Genomic DNA, 17,898 nt, shown 5'->3' with positions numbered 1-17,898 from the left:
CTAATCAATCGCCGCGTGTGCGCATTGTGACTCTGGCGCATGCGCAATGGCTAACAATCGCTCCACTTGCGTGAAACATGGACTTTGTATCTGGATCTGAATCAGGCCCAAAGACTTTCACACATCAATAAATGATTGATCTAGTTACTCCATACTTACCGATTTTTCGATGCACCTTTCTGGGAGCAGCCAGAGAGGACCGGCTGCTCTCATCTTCGGGGGGTAGAGCTTGACTATAGCCGTCATTAGGCTCCGTCCCTTTACAGGACTCCCACATAATTCCTGAGTCCGTGTGGAGAGGGCGGGGCTAAATGCTGCGATTCGCGTAATTTAGCACTGCCCCCCTCCCTACGGACCTGTAAATTGCTTGGAAAATCCCCCCATCCTGCCCACTTCACTAGGAAGTGGGCGGGATGCACGAGATTTGCCTACTCTTTCGGGGGTACAGGAGGTTACCCAAAAAATCGGGAGTAGGCAAGTATGAGTTACTCTAATTCAGGGGTGGGCAATAAGTGGCCCACCCCTGAACTACACATCCCAGCATGCCTTGCAACAGTGTTAGCATGGTCAAATAGCAGAACTGTGGTAGGGCATGCTGGGATGTGTGGTTCTACAACAGCTGGGGGACCGCTTATTGCCCACCCCTACTCTAATTACTTATAAAATTAAGGGGAAGATTCACTTGTAATGGTTGGAATACCTTGCTTATTTTTACTTATGTCCAATAGAAGTATATGTTTGTTTGTTTTTAAATAAACAAGTATTTACTTACAGTAATAATGTGTGCAGTTTCTGAAGAAGCTAATTAAATGTATTTAAAGACATTAATTTCACATCTCATCCATGCTATAATCTCTCCTGTGACATGTCACTGCCTGACACTGGTTGCCCGGCAATATGACTGTAAACACCTCTCAGCTGTCTAGGTTGCAGGGAACACGGAGCAGTGTGTGAACATACATGGCAGCTCCCCAGCAGAGCCCTAAGATGGGCAAAGAGATCAGCTTTGTGGCACAGGATATGATCTGGTAAATGTCCATCTCTCTATTGCTACATCTTATCTGTGTACATCATGCAGGGGGAAGTGTATGTATACAGTTCAGTGGATTCTATATGTGTACATAGTGGGGTAAAACATGTTTACATACAGAAGGTAGATAGATCTGTTTATATAGTGTACTAGAATGATCTGTGTATACATGGTGCTTCTTTGGGTGCAGTGTTGTTCTTGGAAATGTCCCTAATTATGAATAGCACAGAAATAATTCTTAATTTTTTTCTGCATTTAGATGCTCTGGGCTTTTAAATATAGAATTTATTAAAATAGGAGTAAAAGAGAGAAAAGGATAAAAAGCATGATGTAATAAGATTTGGGGCTCTATTTACTACAATCCGCATATTGAATGCAGATTGTAGTGTGATATTAACGACTGAATTCTTAAGGCAATATCACAGGGATTTGCTACAAATCCCTTGCAGGGACAGAGCTTGCGATAAAGCTCTGTCCCTGCGAATCCCTTTCGGAGCCTTATCACTGTATTTCGCGCATGCGCCGACCAGCCGCCGCTGCTATTTCCCCCCCACCCCCGGTGCAAAGCCCCACCGCCCACGATCACAGACCCCCCCCTGCGACCCCCCCTCTCCCTCTTAATTACACTTACCTGCATGATCCGGGCCTCCGGCGATGTTCTCCATGCCTCCAGTCAGGTGATCTCCCATACTGCACTGGAACCCAATCACCTGATGACCGGGCAGCAGTGCACTATGGGAGACCAGCTGACCGGAGGGGAGTCATCACCGGAGGCCCGATCACTGGTCCCTGGAGTCAGGTAAGTAAATTTTTTTTTTCTTTTTTTTACAGTAATCAGCTTGCGGTCTGTTTAGACCACACAGCTGATTACAGGGACCGTCTCCCGGCTCTGCTCTCCCCGTTAGAGCACAGTAGGAGGCCGGAGACCCTGGATAACGCCACCTCCAGGTGGCGTTATTATTACAGGGCTTTCCCCAATATTTTTTTCACATTTATTTTTAGTAACTTTGGCCAGATCACATTTCCCATTACAATTATGGCAAATGCGATCTGATTACTAAAAATAAGTGATACTTAGAGGTTGGAGTAGAATTTTACAAATTCTACTCCAATTGCCCTGTAATAACTATAGGTGATACTAAAATAATGTGAAAAGGGTCAAAATAATGTTAATAAATAGAGCCCTTGGTGAGCATGCCGAGATGAGAATTGTAGTGCTGCAAGGTCTGCTTCAACAGTGTTGCTAAGAGTCACAGCTCAGCCCTAACAAGTGTTGGTAATTCATTTATGTACATATAATGATGTGATTTAATTTTTTTAGAAAGTTCACGTATATGGATCATATTTTACATTCACACACTAAATACGCTTTGTATTAAAACAAATTGGAAAAAAAAAACATTGCCTATTGAGTATGCCCTTATCATTATTTCCTAATTGTCTTTCTGTGCCTTGTATTATCCATGTTAAGAGCTAACTCATCCTGGGAGAGTCACATTTCCTAGGGTGTACTTGATTGCCAGCGCTGAAAACATTTCTCACATCGCTGATTGAAAGGTCACTAGATTTATATATCCCTCAATGAAGTGTTACACACACCCTGCCATGTACATAAAATATTTATAGCTGTATTGTAAGACACCCATCACCGTATGCAACACATTTCACTAATTATAACAATTGGGATCATGCATGAATATAAGTGCGAGGGAAAGGAAGGTGGTGTTGGCCATAGCAACCAATATGGTAGTGACAGTTTTCTACTGCAGATTAGGAAATGAAACATACTTACCAACTTTTCTGCCCCCCACCCCCTGAGGGGTCAACCAGGTCGGCCTAGAGGGGGCGAGGCGGTCACATAGGTGGTCTATGCAGCAGGGCATGACGATGTAATCTCATCACCGCTATACGGTGCCGAGATCACAGGCTTGAATAGTGAGGGGCGCGGCTAAGGTGACGCGATTCAGCGCAAATTGCGTTGTCTCCTACAGACCATCCACTTGTGCTCTGTAAGTTGGCAGCTGCAGAGGGGGAGGTTGAAAGCAGCTGATGGGGGTGCGGGCAGCTAGAGGAGGTGCGGGAGACTTGCCTTCTTTTCCGGGCGGCCTGGAGTGTTACCCGATTTTTGGGAGTCTCCAGGCCAATCCTGGAGGGTAGGCAAGTATGAAAGCAATAATCTGATTTGTTGCCTTAGCATACCTCCAGCTGGATCATGAAGGGATGTGGCCATGAGGACATGCATGCAGCAGGGATTTTCCCCACCAGTGTATGGCTTCCCCTTCTCCCCCTCCAGTCACTTGCGACCACTTCTTCACTGCCACAAGCACCTGGGGCAAGTGTGTGGCCCTCATTCACTGTCATTATGCAGAGCACTGCTGGATGGGACATACCACCCAAATGCCGAGCAAATGCAGTCTGACGGCAGGACAGAATCTTCACATCAGGATAATCCCACCCAAATCAGCCCTATCCTTTGTGCAAAAGGTGATACAGTCAATATCCCGACAGTCGGGATGCTGGTGTTTAAAATATCGGTGCCGAAATCCCAACCGCCAGCATCCCTAAAGGTGCGTACACACTGGGCGATCTTACTGAGCGATTGCACGATTACGACATCGTAATCATGCAATCACTCAGTAATCGTGCGCAAATCGTGCACTATTATGTCAGAAACGACCAGCGATGCGCGCTCCCGCTGGTCGTTCCCAACATTGTCCATCGCCTGAACATGCAGCCCAATCTGCCGATAACGACCGATTGGCCATGTTCTGGAATGATGGAGGGTGCCTACACTGAATAACTGATCGTTCAGTGTAGGCACTACAGGGGATCAGGGATGACTGAACGATTACGATGTCGTAATCGTACAGTCTTTCCTAATCGCCCAGTGTGTACGCACCTTAAGGTAAGTAGTGGGGTTAGGGGGAAGTTTAGCATTAGGGTTAGAGGTTAGGGTTAGACACTAAGGGGGGAGGGTTAGGGTTAGTCCCTTAGAGGGGAGGGTTAGGTTTAGGGTGCGAGGAGGGGGAGGTTAGGTTTAGGGTGCGAGGAGGGGGAGGTTAGGGTTAGTCACTAAGGGGGGGAGGGTTAGGTTTAGGGTGCGAGGAGGGGAAGGTTAGGTTTAGGCACCGGGGAGGGTTAGGGAGTGGGGGAGGGTTAGGATACCTACTGACAGGTGTCGGTATCCAAACCCTGTTGGGATGCCGGCGTCTGGATTTTGACCGGCAGTATCCCGAGCGCCGGCATCCCATACCCAAAACATCAGACCAGGATCACGGAGTATGCCCCAATTCCATCTACACTCCCACGGCACAGTTATATTACATGCGAACGCCCCATTGACACGCAGTAACACCTATTTATTCACAAGTGAAAACACGTGTGACTCTGAATAGCCTATAGCTTCACAGAGAGGGTTATGTTTGCTTTGTGTTTTACTCTGTATGAGGCCTAAAATGTCCAAAAAAGTTCCTTAAAACTATAGCATCACATATGACATCACTACATGGGTATGTATAACGGTACATTTTACATTTTCACCATTACTATTGCAATAACAACATACAGTATATATTTAAAACAATTGTTTATGTAAAATCAGCAGTAATATATGATGATGATAATAAAAAAAAATAATGACTAAACATTGCAATCTGTTTATAGGGGATTGTAACTATATATAAAAAGAACATATATGAGAACTATTACATAGCTTTATTTTTTTACTGAAGACCTCAGCAACCTACTGTATGAGAGCCAGAGTGGGAGTCCAGCCCATGTGACTGTCTATACCGACGACCCTGCCATTAGATGCACTTAGTTTTTAAAGCAATGTAGTCTGGAGAATGTGAGCAGTGACCACTGTGCCGGGGTTGAAGGAAGAATTGTGTTTTTCTCTAGAGTACATCTAAGGACAAATAACTAAATTATGTTATTTTAGAACTCAAAGTCAGACAACGATAATATATGCGAACGCATATCACTTAATAATTATTTAAAAGTGGACAGTGCTGTGCTGTAAAAAATCAGAGCAAAGGAACTTTCTGCGGTTGTTTATGTGTGTATGTGTGTATGTGTGTGTGTGTGTGTGTGTGTGTGTGTGTGTGTGTGTGTGTATATAACATGTACAGGTTTGCTATAGTTTGTTTCATTTTTTTGTCTGTGTTTAGGAAATCACATATCAAGTCAGAGATGGAAACTGCCAAAATGTGGCCTGATAATTGGGGATTTTTAAAAACATCTCATAACAAGGTAAAAATCCATATATAAGAAATATGTAAAGCAGACACTGTATTACTGTAGGTGTTTAAGAAAATGCTACACCCACTATCTTCTATATGGACAGCTGGATGTCAGGGCTGGTTCAATGGACTTGTTCATAGCATAGTCAGCAGGGGGCGCTGATCATTAAGCACTGCAGACAGCGTAACGAAGCAGGCCACGAGTGTCGAGGGGCCCCACTGATTAACTGAATTATTCATGCAATGCTGAATTGAATTTGTGCTATAATGTACAGAAACAAAGTTCCAGAGTCTTTAATGTTTAAAGATAATTTTTAATATCATGTTTTTAAGTTCCACTTCTTTTTTCATCTATAAATCAAGCTCTGAATATCTATATTGACATGCACTATGTATATAACACATTTAAAATCAATATAACTTTAATTAACACATAATATAGTTTAAAATCAGAACTTGATAGTTGTAGTTGTAATAAATGTTAATACGACCAGTAATAATATTTATTTTATAACAATTATATCCTTGTCATCCCACTAATAATATTATTTGAATGTTACTCGAATGTCTGATTTTGTTTTGTTACGGCTTGGCTAGTACACATCCTTCTGCAACTTTCAGTTATTACATTCTTCATCCTCCTGGATTCCTATATGTGCTTTATGCAATATACTGTATATCATCAGGCATAATTTCATCTTTTCATTGCCCTGGAATATTGCACAGCTCTGGGCTGTTGTCTACATTGGATGCAGTCGTATCTAGAAAGAAACTTTGTGTTGTATCCACCAATTGTATAATGCATGGCTGAAAAGCACGGAAAGATTGTAAAAATATGACATAAATCAACAGTGCAAGCCAACACATCATTGTGACCTAGAGATTTCAGATGACAGGTATCAAGTGAGCAAAATAATGTTATTAGTGCATTTCCCTCCCTTCCCTAATCATTACAGGAACACTAGGCAGGCAGCCAGGGCTACTGTTAGTTTTTACTTTGTTGCAATGCTTTTACTGCACTCTGCGAAATAATTAAGCCTTAATGCAGTAGAGAAGCTGTTGCTTAACAACCCTGAAGAATGGGGAAAGAATAGCAAGTCGCAGTGAGGTCTGCTTATTAATATACGGTGATAAGACTGATTTTCTATTGCCACCTTGCGTGAAGTGGATTCTATTTATTAATACACACTACAGGTTTGGTGTCAGCTAAGATAATGTTCAGGGTCATTTAATATTTATCAATACTTACAGATATATAAAAAATAGATTTTAAAAGTATTTTAACAATATTTTATCACTTCTACTGATACTCAGATGACACAGCAAAAATAGATACAGATTGATGAGGGAGGTGGGGATTAAAAAAATATATAGAGAATTTTCTTTTTAAAAGACATTTATACATACAAATCATAATTGCCTACTATTTTCGGCTGCAAATGGCAAGTGCAGATCAGGCTGGCACAGTCACGATCACCATGTCCCCACCCCACCCCCGTGCAATGCCATCATTCATGTGATGGTGTGCTGCCATCCATCTCATGGTATTATCATTCACGGGGCCATAATGGTTCCAATTTGCTGTGAATCACATTATCACAGCCTCGCTCACTTAAGGTGCCCACACACATACCGACTTTTCATCCAATTTGGGCGATTTCGACGAATCGTGACGACAGATCATGTAAAAAATGGCCAAATCGTGAGTTTCTACTCTTGATCACGATGCCGATGCTTGTCCCCATTCGTCGTACCTCGCCTCTTCAGATCTGCCGTGCTGTAGGGCAGATTAGCCAATCTGGGATACAATGCACTGGCTGCAAGATAGACTTTATGTCAGATTGGACATTTTTAACTCAAAATCGTGACCACGGCTGCCAGGGGAGGGTTCAGGGGAAATCGTATACATCGGCTGATTGGGAGCAAGTCGGTATGTGTGTGGGCACCTTTAGGGAAGTGGCCGTGACGCAGAAGAGTCCCTTTTTCTCCCAAGAGTCCGTGAGAATTCCCCAAAATTTGGGAGCCACGGAACATTCCCGAAGAGTCAGCAGATGTGATAGAAATATCGCTGTAGATATAATATCAAGTACGTCATATTATATCTACTGGTTTTCCTCATAAAAATAAAGTAACCCTATCCATGATTTAAAAAAGCACTGAATAAATGATTCCATCAATATTTTTCCCCAGTGCTTTTCTTTGGTAAGTGGCAGCCATTGTATCAGTACTTGATGGTTTCTCCCATAGGTTTTCCAGCAATACTTAGTACCAGTAGATTTATTGCTGGCAGTGATCCTATTAATACATATAGTAAAGTGAAAGCAAGCTCTTCGATATAGGCCACTTAAGGGTCAATTCAATTAGATGCGAGATTGCAAAAGCAAGCTTGCATCATAAAACTTGCATACATCAAAGCAATGCGCACACCTGCAAAATTCACTTAGAAATGGTGATTTGCTGGGAAAAGTGCATGAAAAAGTGGTGAAACCATCCTGGACCCCAGAAACTGACAACTGAACTAGCAGGACCATATAGAAGACTGTTAGTGGCCATAAGGACAGTACTAGAGGTTCTTAAAAGGTGTCAAATGGATAAGTTTTGCACTTTTTACTAATGATAGTTAAAAAATGATTTCTTTTAGCAAATGTAACTCTTTACTATATTTTGGAATAAATGTGTTTACTGTGTGTTTTTATACAAGTTTTTCTGCGCTAAGGGCCTGATTCAGACCCGGTCGCTATCTGCGTACGCTCGCTGGATACGCCACATGAAGCGAATGCTTGCCAAGGCATAAGCATGCCCAATCGCACAGGCAGAGCCACCCACCAGCACACCTCATCTCCAGGAAGTGTATTAAAACATTGGTACATCGAGCACCATTGGATGCTAACGCAATGCTTGCGGTTGCTTTACCCTACCGCAAGCATTGCGAGGAAATCAGTGTAAAAAAAAAGGCAAGTGACGTGTACTATAACGCTGCCTGCTAATTATGCACGCCTCTAAAATGGCGTTGAAACACTCAGGCACACCTGCATTCGCATCTCCAACCCCCCGTTATTAGTGTCCTGCCCCTGTTACCACCCACAAATGGCCTCTCCTGTCACTCATTACCCTGGGCTGCCTTTGCTGGGCGAGCCAGAGGGTTGCGATCGCAGTGTGTATTTCGCACACGCGCAGAACAAAGCGTGTGCATGCGTGTACGCAGAGCATCGGGCCGCTTGCGAACGCACAGTGCGAGCAAGTGACTCTGAATCAGGCCCTAAGTCCTGACGTTTTTACCTTAAAATAATGATGTTCCCTACCCTTTCACCTGCTCAGGTATGTGTGCACAAAAACACGTGAATTTGCTGGGAAAATGCTATGCAAGTTTAGAATTGAATTGCAAATGAAAGTTGCTGTACTAATTTGCAGTGAAAACAGCTCGCAGGACCCGACTCGCTCCTAATGGATTTGACTTCTTAGTGTCTATCCATTGTTTGATATGCAGCAGTGTTTTATACTGATTCATAATTAAAATGTTTATCTTTTTTATTTATATTTATAAATATATTAAACATTTTTCTTGAACAATAAAGCTTAAAAAGATATTTTACAGAGTGCTGCCACATTGTTTCAAGAAAGTAAAGCAACAGCATCACGGGGTTGACACAAATAGGGAAGATTCCAGTTACGTGCCCTTCTGGAACAGCAAATTGCATCCGTCTACAGGAACACTTTTTCCTTGTACCCCATAGAGGTGATCAGCAATGTAGTGGTTACCACATGTGCAACTGCACGTTGTCTTAATTTAATTGACCCCCATAAATGAATATAAAATGTTCTGTAGTAGGAGGGGGATGTGAGTCTGCTATCTTTTCAAACTCCAATGCCAACTGGAATTTCCAGCTCACAAGTATTTAGAAATAACATTAGTACAGTATGTGCTGATGTCTAATATTATCTAATCATTAGAGGGATATACAGTTAAATAAATAAAACATAGTTTATTAGGACCATTATGCACTATAATCTTTTTAAGATTTGTTCCGTGTGTTTCCGTTACTTAGACATATTACAGAGGAAATAGGCTGTATTTTAATGCAGAGCTTGTCATTTCAGCTGGTGGAAAACAAGACTGAAGAAAATAAGCTCCAATTAAAAGTTCCAGAACACCTTCAGGTTCGTCCGGTGTCCCCAGTGGAAAAGTACATCAAGGTCAGACACCTGAGCAGCAATGAAGATACCAATGACTACAGTGAAATGCATCTTGTGTGGCAAAGCCTTTATTACTATATGGCACAAGTACAGTGGCATAACAACGGCCCCCGCAGTGGCTTGGGGGCCGGATTAAGGGGGGGAGTGGGGGCCTTTGCTACACCATTGCAAAATGTTGATCGTGACTGTGAACACTGGCCTCTGAAGCGATCAGAGACTAAAGAAGCCTCTCATCACTACAGAGGCCAGCGTTCCCAGTGATGCAGTGCGCAGGTGACATGGGTTGGGTATGAAATACCGCCAACTGAATTTCAGCAGCATCCCGATGGATGAAGATCCCGACAGGAGCAGTAAGTACCCTGACCCCCCCCCCTTAACCCTAACTCTCCTTCAGTGGTGTCTAATCCCAACATCCCCTGGTGGTGCCTAATACCTCCCCTGTGTGGTGCCTAAACATATCCCCCCCTTCCCATAGCCTAACCCTAACCTTCCCGGGGGTGCCTAACCCTAATCTCCCTTCCAGGGGTCCCTAAACTAATCTCTCCCCCCCCCTCCGCGGCTAACATGCCCCACTAATCTTCGTTCGAGATGGCGGCTGTCGGGATTTCGGCGTCGGCTAAAGATAGGCGTCAGGATATAGACGCCTATCTTTAATCCCAAGTCGGACTATCAACGTCAGCCGGCATCCTGGCCGCTGGTAAATGAACTACATCCCCACGACATCACCCGCGATGTGAGGAGCCTGCGAGTCTGCTGGATCCAGTTAGATCCAGTCAGCGGCAGTCCTGACGGCGTGGAGCCAGCGGTGCCCAGCGTGGTATGGTAATTACTGCACAGGGCTGTGGGGGTCTCACTAGGGGCTGTTCAGCACTGTGAGGGGGCATTAGGACTGGGAGCACTGCATAAGGGGCACTACTTTAGGGGGCACTGCATAAGGGGCACTACGACAGAGGGCACTGCATAATGGGCACTACTACAGGAAGCACTACATAAGGGACACTACTACAGGAAGCACTGCATAAGGGGCACTACTACTGGGGCACTGCATAAGGGGCACAACTACAGGGGGCACTGCATAAGGGGCACCACTACAGGTGGCACTACATCAGGGGGCACTGCATAATGGGCGCCAACCTGATGCACACAGAGTTTACAAGTTATAACCTATGTTCCCAATAATCTGGTTCTACACAAATATAGAAACTGTGCAACCTGTCTTGAGCTGAAGTGACAGACTGGCAGGAGCAGAGAGGAGGGTTGATGAGGTAGATCTTGCAAAGTGGGATGTAATGTGCAAGGGGTATTACTGTGCGAAACAATATGCTATAAGGAGTACTACTTAGTGTTGCATAATGTGTTATAAAGGGCATTAATATGTGGCATAATGTGTTGTAAGGGGCATTACGGTGTGACATAATGTGTTGTAAGAGGCATTATAGTGTGGCATAATGTGTTATAGGGCATTACGGAGTGACATAATGTGTTATAAGGGCATTACGGTGTGGCATAGTGTGTTATAAAGGGCATCACTTAGTGTGGCATAATGTGTAAGGGCATTACTGTATCACAAACCACACACCTTTTTCAGGAGTGTGTGGAAAAACATCTTCTTTGGGGTGTTTTTGGGGAGCCGCCAGAAACTTTTTTGGCAGGGGGGAACAAAATTTATAGTTACGCCACTGCACTGTATAGCGTAAGACAGGATGGGAACTAAATATTTGGGTGCCGCTAACAACATTTTTAAGAGGCCCATGTTGTTTCCAAGGACGGACACTACCTATACTACACAGAATTTTGGAGCCTTGGAGTGTCAGCATGTGTACACAGGGGGAGCCAATTATGGAGGGCCATAACTAGCTATGGGCGACCATTGCTGTCACATGGAGATTCTGTGGCCAGCACCTTCATCAACCCATCCACCAGGCCCCTGCTCCTGACTAGCACGATTGTTGCTAGTCCTGTGGATGCTCTAGACGGGCACCCTGCATAGTATATGCAGCCAATCGGGCATCCTCAGGACCCCTTTTGTGCAACATGACGTCATGCCGTCGCGTGCTCAGGGGGTGGGGTTGGCACAGCACAGGGCACAACTGTGTCCTGTTACAACTCTGCCATTATGCCCAAAATGGTAAAACAATTGTTACCATTGCCAGCCAGTAGCGACAGGCATAAATCACTGCAATAACAGCCTTTCTTTTGCTGCAATAAGCAACAGTACAAATTTTTATTTTCGCTGCATATTAAAAAATAGTGGACTTAAATACAATCCTTTGGTAAAACAAATGGCCCTTCACTGATAAACATTCCTAATTTCTGTTTATAATTAACTAACATGTTTATAAACTTTAAACTCTTAGGGTTAAGTATTCTGCAGTACGGATAATTGGTTATAAATTAGTGACTATGAAAATGGGAGGAGGTGGGGGATGAGCCCAAAATGTTATCTTCACAAACTAATTAATTGCATTAAATCAGCATTTCACAAGTAGAAATTCTGCAAGAAAGCTAAAGAAAATTCTTAATTGTGGCATATGAATAAAAAAAATGAGGAGCTTAAAATCTGATGCACATTTTACTAGTAAATATTACTATCTGTCTCCTCTAAATACCTCTTATTGTATCCCACCCATGCCTAGGTTGGCCCATCACCAGCAATTCCGCAAACCACCCAGGGCCTAATAGGTTGGAGATCCACCATTACAGAGCTGCAACTTGAACGCTATGGCAGAACCAAACACCGGAAGGGAGACTTCTGCAAGTCAATGAACTGGCCAGCTGAAGGGTTAGCCTAATGTGCTATAATGAGCCAGTGCACACTCAGCCTTCATCATATACAGTCGGCCCAAACAAACTTTGGAGAAGTTGTAAAAAATTAGGCTAAAATGGAAATAGCAGTTTTTACATATTTTGCTCTGTCGTCAGCAAGATGGGAAAAAAAATGTCAGACTATCTCTAAAAGTTAAAGCTATGCATAGAGAATAAGTACCAAGTGCAAACATTGTACCATAAAACCTGATTTACGGTCTGCTTCGCCTCCAGCCTGTTATTTTGTACTATTTACATTATCGCATTAAAGGTTAGTAAAGCTGTATGTTGATTGAAATGAAGCTCCAAGCGGAGAGTTTAACGCTTGTCTCCTGCAAGTCAAAATATTCAGAAATGTGTTACCAAGGAAATAACAGTATCGGTGCTGTCACCAACCCTACACATGATTATTTTAACTCGTTTGCTCCTACACAGTCTGTGTGCAGCTTAATTTCTTGGAAACTCTAATTTAAAGGATCTGGCTATTGTCAAGGTCATTTATATTGAAGCACTAGTTTGACCAGACTGGTGCCTAGTGTGACATGATAAAATAAGCTGTGTTTTTGGCCATTTGCATGTCTAACCATTTTGCCTTTAGTTTACGTATGTGATTGTGTGTCTGCATTTAAAAGGTGCCAAGTGGCCAAGTACATTTTTAATCCAACAGGGCACCAATAGTGCGGTCATTGTCCACCCAAATTTACATTTTATCCCAATCTACATATGATATACAGGGTGGCCCAAAAGAAGGTATACAGTCAGTGGTGGCTCCAGAGGTGAGGCTGCAGCACAGTCCAAAATTCAAATAGGGAAGTCACACCAACTGCCAGTGATGTTTGGCAGCATTTGGGATGGCAGTTGATGTGACTCTCCTATTTGGACCACTCTGCTTTTCCAGCAAGATGGGGCTCCTCCTCATTTTGCTTTGGCTGTATGGGAATACCTTTACAACACCTTCCCACAGCATTAAAACAGGGAACATGGCAGCATTGAATTTCCGCCATGTTCACCCGACTTCAAACCAATGGACTTCTTTTTGGGGGGCGTAGTAAAGGGCAAGGTATTTCAGCGAAGCCTCTCACAGTGGACGAATTGAAGGATTTCATCTCTCAAGCCTTTGTTGACATTGATTCTTGTGTTACTTTGTGTCACAGTGTAAAGGACAGGTTGCAGGAATGTTGCAATATTGATGGAGGAGATTTCGAGCACCTACGATTCTAGAAAAGTCAGACTGTATTGAAAGTTTTGTCCTTCAGCCCAAGTAACAAAACTGCAGTGTATACTTACTTTTGGGCCACCCTGTATATTGATCGGGATTGGCTTTGTTGCTTTTTTTGTCTGTTTATTTGTTTTTGTTTTATTATTTTTTTGGGAGGGGGCATATAAATTGCAATTTGTAGTCACTTTTGTCTATAATGACCCAATTGGTGATCAAAATGCTAGCATGTCTGCACACTGTAGCTGTGTCTGTCCCTGAGAGCAGCACACACAAAAACAGGGACACTTTTTATGGAGCACATGATCAGCCATGAAATTACATCTGTGATGTCCGCTTGTAGCTCAGTGCTTTTGTTACAATTTTACATAACCACAAACAGTTTTCCCTTACTACTAAATGCAGATTGCACCCCTTGATGAATTTCAGCACCAATTGTATAAGTGTAATTTGTTAATTTTAAAGTTACCGAAAGATCATGGCCATTTATCACTATCCCATTCCTCCACTGTCTGACCCCTGCAAACTCTAAACCATGTATTGCACTGGTCAGAAGCTTTTACAAAACAGTACAGACAGGCACAGTCACATGGCCCTGTCTGCACTGCCTGGCATTTAAGCATATTATTTATATAGGTGCCCACAAAGTAGTGTATCATTCACCAGTGGGATGCGTGGTCAGCCCACATTGGACATGACTAACACTATAGCTTAGTATTTTAAGAAAAAGTATACATTGCAAATAAATATATCCTAGGCTATGATATCATAACCATAAACATGGAATCCTGTCTCGTTTGCAGTAACAACAGGGTTTTTGTTTGTGGAATATAGGAAGACTTGCACACATAATGCAGAGACACAGAAAGGAGGAGCAAAGACAAACAGATGAGAGGATAGAGGTACACATACAAAATTAGATACAGACAAACAAAAAATGATAGAGATGTGTACACAAAGGGGAAACTGAAGCACACATGTGGAGACAGACAGGACGGGTTTTTTGCTATTTTATTAGGTGTGTGGTTTTTTTAAAAACACGCACTGGGAGGTTTTGTTTCACGCACCTCCAGAGCAAGCATGATATTTCCTAAAATCAATGTCTTCTGCATCTTCTTCTGCATCCAGCGTCGGGAGCCGACTCTTCTGCAGCAGGGTGAGTATGTCAGTGTGTGGTGTGTATGTAAGTGTGTATGTGAGTGAGTGTGTGTGTGACCCCCGGTGCGGTGTGTGTGGCCCTCCCAGAATGGGCGCTGGGAGAACTACATCTCCCAGCAGCCCTTGCTCCTCCCATCAGCCCCAGGGGCTCCCAGCAGCCCTCTCTCCAATAAGAAGAGAGAGGGGAAGCCACTGGGAGCCATGGAGACCCCCTTCCAGGTAGGTGTTTTTTTATTTTACGCAGCGCGGGGTTTTCAGACCACTATTTTTTTAATTGAATACCGCGGGTAGCGGGAGCGCGCATACCCGCGATATTCCGGATTTGGGCGCGAGGTGCGCAAGGTTTTTAACTCGCTAAACCTCGCGCCCAATTATATATGCCCCTGATACCCCTTTTCCTCCAAAATTCCGGGTCTTACCCGGAGTTGGAACAGAGTTCCTATCCGGATTAGACCAGGAATTTAGCCGGCGTCGACTCAGGATATTCCCGAGTCAGCGCCGCTCACACCGCAGTCGGGTCTGCATAGACCCGGCTTTCCCGGCATGAAAGTGGATGCTTGGAGATGATGTCATCTCCAAGCGCCACTGAAGCCGGAACAATCGGCCGGCTTGCAGTGCACTCCAGGTCATCGTGACCCGGAGTGCGCTGTTCTCACAGCAGGGTTTCACGGGCTACGCCGTGTTAAACATTGCTGTTTCCCTAGGTTGGATTGCCGGGTCACTCGACCCGGCGATCCAACCCTCTCCCCTTTTACACCAGGGAGCTGCCCTGGTTAACCCTGCAATAACCCGGGTTTTAGCTCCGGTGTAAAAGGGGTATTAGGGGGGAATTGAAAAAGCCATGGGGTTTACCCTGCAGCTAACTGAAAGTGCTGGGAAAATACTGATTAATTGAATAGCTTCAGATGTGAAACCCAAAGAAGCAGTTATATCTGGCTACAATTTAATAACAAGCCAAATGAGTAATTAACCCTATACTGTTTTATGGATCTAAGGACGATTACAGCTGGGTTTCAATTTGAACTTTATATATGAGGAGGTGAGAAATACTTCCAATAAACTCTATATATACTGTCTGCAAATATCATTTGGACAGTATATGGGAGCACGGTCCTTTAAATGAATTATAGCAGTACAGGTGATAAGTGCAAGTGGTTTTAAATATGTGTTTTATCCCCATTCGAATTGGATTTTATATATGTTTTTAATGTGTTAATCAATTCGCTGTTATAATAAATATTTGATAATTTTGCACATGTGCTTTACTGATTTAATTAGACGTGACCCTTGGTGGTTTTCACCTGTTTTTGTAATATACAGTATATATATAATATATTGTGATAATAGAGATTGAGTTTAGGAAGGTACCCCTATATCTGTTATTTATTTTTAATGCGCCACATAGTGATAGTGTAACATCAAACTATAAGTACAATATAGTGTAATTTTATATATTCAGACTATGTAGGATGACGAAATGGGATAAGGCAACTCACTCATCTTGTAGGGCAGTGGTGGTAAGTCGCAGGGAGCAGAAGCAGTGTGGCACTGAAGCCTCTACACAATGTAAGTCGCTGAAAGGGCTTGTGTCAGGTTGCGGCCTGGGGTCGGCCGTTACTCACCACAGCGCCTGCTTCCCCTGATCTCCCGGGTGGTCAGACTTCAGGTGCAGCGGCGAGTGACACGCTGAGGATTACTCCTAGGGTCCGCTAGGACTTTCTTGGGTTGTGCTGTGACTTGGTTCCTGCGGTTGCCCTCATGGAAGCAGCCATGACAGTCTGTATCACCTGACTACCTTTGTCCTGTGGTAGCGTCGTTAGCTCCCAGCTGACGTGTTCCACCAATGGACTGCTACCGTATTTAGCCGGGCACTGTGTAACAGAAAGTTGCCTGAACAACTTCGCTACTCCAGTGTTGGTTCGCTGTGGTTTCGTTTCAGGCTCCACGTTGGTCTGTGCTGAGCTAATTCACAGTATCCTCCAGAGTGTCTTCCAGTGCTACCCACGTCCCGAGTTCCAAGTGTTTCATATTTCCTCTCGAGTTTGTTTTTTCTTTTGTTCCAGTGTCTCCCTGCTTGTGGCTACTATATATACCACCCTATACTGGAGACAAGCACTTTGGATTAGCACTCTATCTGCGTCTGGATCCCCAGTGCATCTATTACTGATATCTGTGTCTGGATCCCCAGTGCATATATTACTGATATCTGCGTCTGGTTTCCCAGTGCATCAATTACTGATATCTGCATCTGGATTCCCAGTGCTTCTATTACTGATATCTGTGTCTGGATCCCCAGTGCATCTATTACTGATATCTGTTTCTGGATTCCCAGTGCATCAATTACTGATATCTGCGTCTGGTTTCCCAGTGCATCAATTACTGATATCTGCATCTGGATTCCCAGTGCATCTATTACTGATATCTGTGTCTGGATCCCCAGTGCATCTATTACTGATATCTGCTTCTGGATTCCCAGTGCATCAATTACTGATATATGAATCTGGATCCCCAGTGCATCTGTAACTGATATCTGCGTCTGGATTCCCAGTACACTTGTTTGTTACCTGTGACGCTCCCTGAGTATCCAAGCTACTATACTCTCCCAGTACTTCTCCTGTGTCTTCCGGTGTTTTTTTTTTATCTTTCCCACTAGTACCGGATACCTGACCAAAGTGGCATGTGTTATTTTTCTGCTCTCTGGAACTGCCCTGGACTGGGTGTCTCTGCTGTGGGAAGAAGCTGATCCCATTGTTTCCAATTATAACGACTTCATCAGTGCCTTCAAAATGACCGTCAATGAGCCAGGTCGCTCCGCTTCAGCTTCTTCCGATCTCCTTCAAGTCTACCAAGGGACACTTATTGTGGGTCAGTACATTGTCCAATTCCATCAGAGTTAAAATGGAATGATGAAGCTCTCCGGCAACATTCCTTCATGGATAATCTGAGAAATTGAAAGACAAGTTGGCCTCTCGAGATCTTCCTGAGTCTCTTGCAGAATTAACATCACTATGCATTCAAATTGACCTCCACCATAGAGAACGTCTGGCTACCAGAGGACATGAGGAACATTTTAGAGATCGTTAAATGCCAACTCAATCTGCCTCTTTCCCTTCTTCCTCGAAAGAAGAACCGATGCAGGTTAATAGATCCCGTTTAACCCCGTCTGAGCATACCTGTTTCCAAAATAAACTCTGTCTATATTGTGACGCCCCTGGACATAGCATCAGTGCTTGTCCTCTTCTAGCAGGAAACCA

At 43.7% G+C, this 17,898-nt stretch overlaps 1 protein-coding gene across 1 annotated transcript; it reads left to right on the top strand.

Moving 5' to 3' along the window:
• Positions 1-956: 956 nt before the first annotated feature.
• CIMIP1 (ciliary microtubule inner protein 1) lies at positions 957-12,474 on the top strand. The gene is made up of 4 exons (XM_088467166.1): positions 957-1,028; positions 5,200-5,281; positions 9,370-9,465; positions 12,102-12,474. The coding sequence occupies exons 1-4, from the start codon at positions 961-963 to the stop codon at positions 12,255-12,257; spliced, it is 402 nt and encodes a 133-aa protein (XP_088323292.1). The 5' UTR covers positions 957-960; the 3' UTR covers positions 12,258-12,474.
• The last annotated feature ends 5,424 nt before the right edge of the window (positions 12,475-17,898 follow it).

Source organism: Taudactylus pleione, unplaced genomic scaffold, assembly GCF_031769625.1.
Source record: "Taudactylus pleione unplaced genomic scaffold, aTauple2 ptg000069l, whole genome shotgun sequence".
Classification (NCBI taxonomy): domain Eukaryota; kingdom Metazoa; phylum Chordata; class Amphibia; order Anura; family Myobatrachidae; genus Taudactylus; species Taudactylus pleione.
Note: the sequence above shows the minus strand (reverse complement) of the source record. Positions and strands in the feature narration are given on the sequence as shown.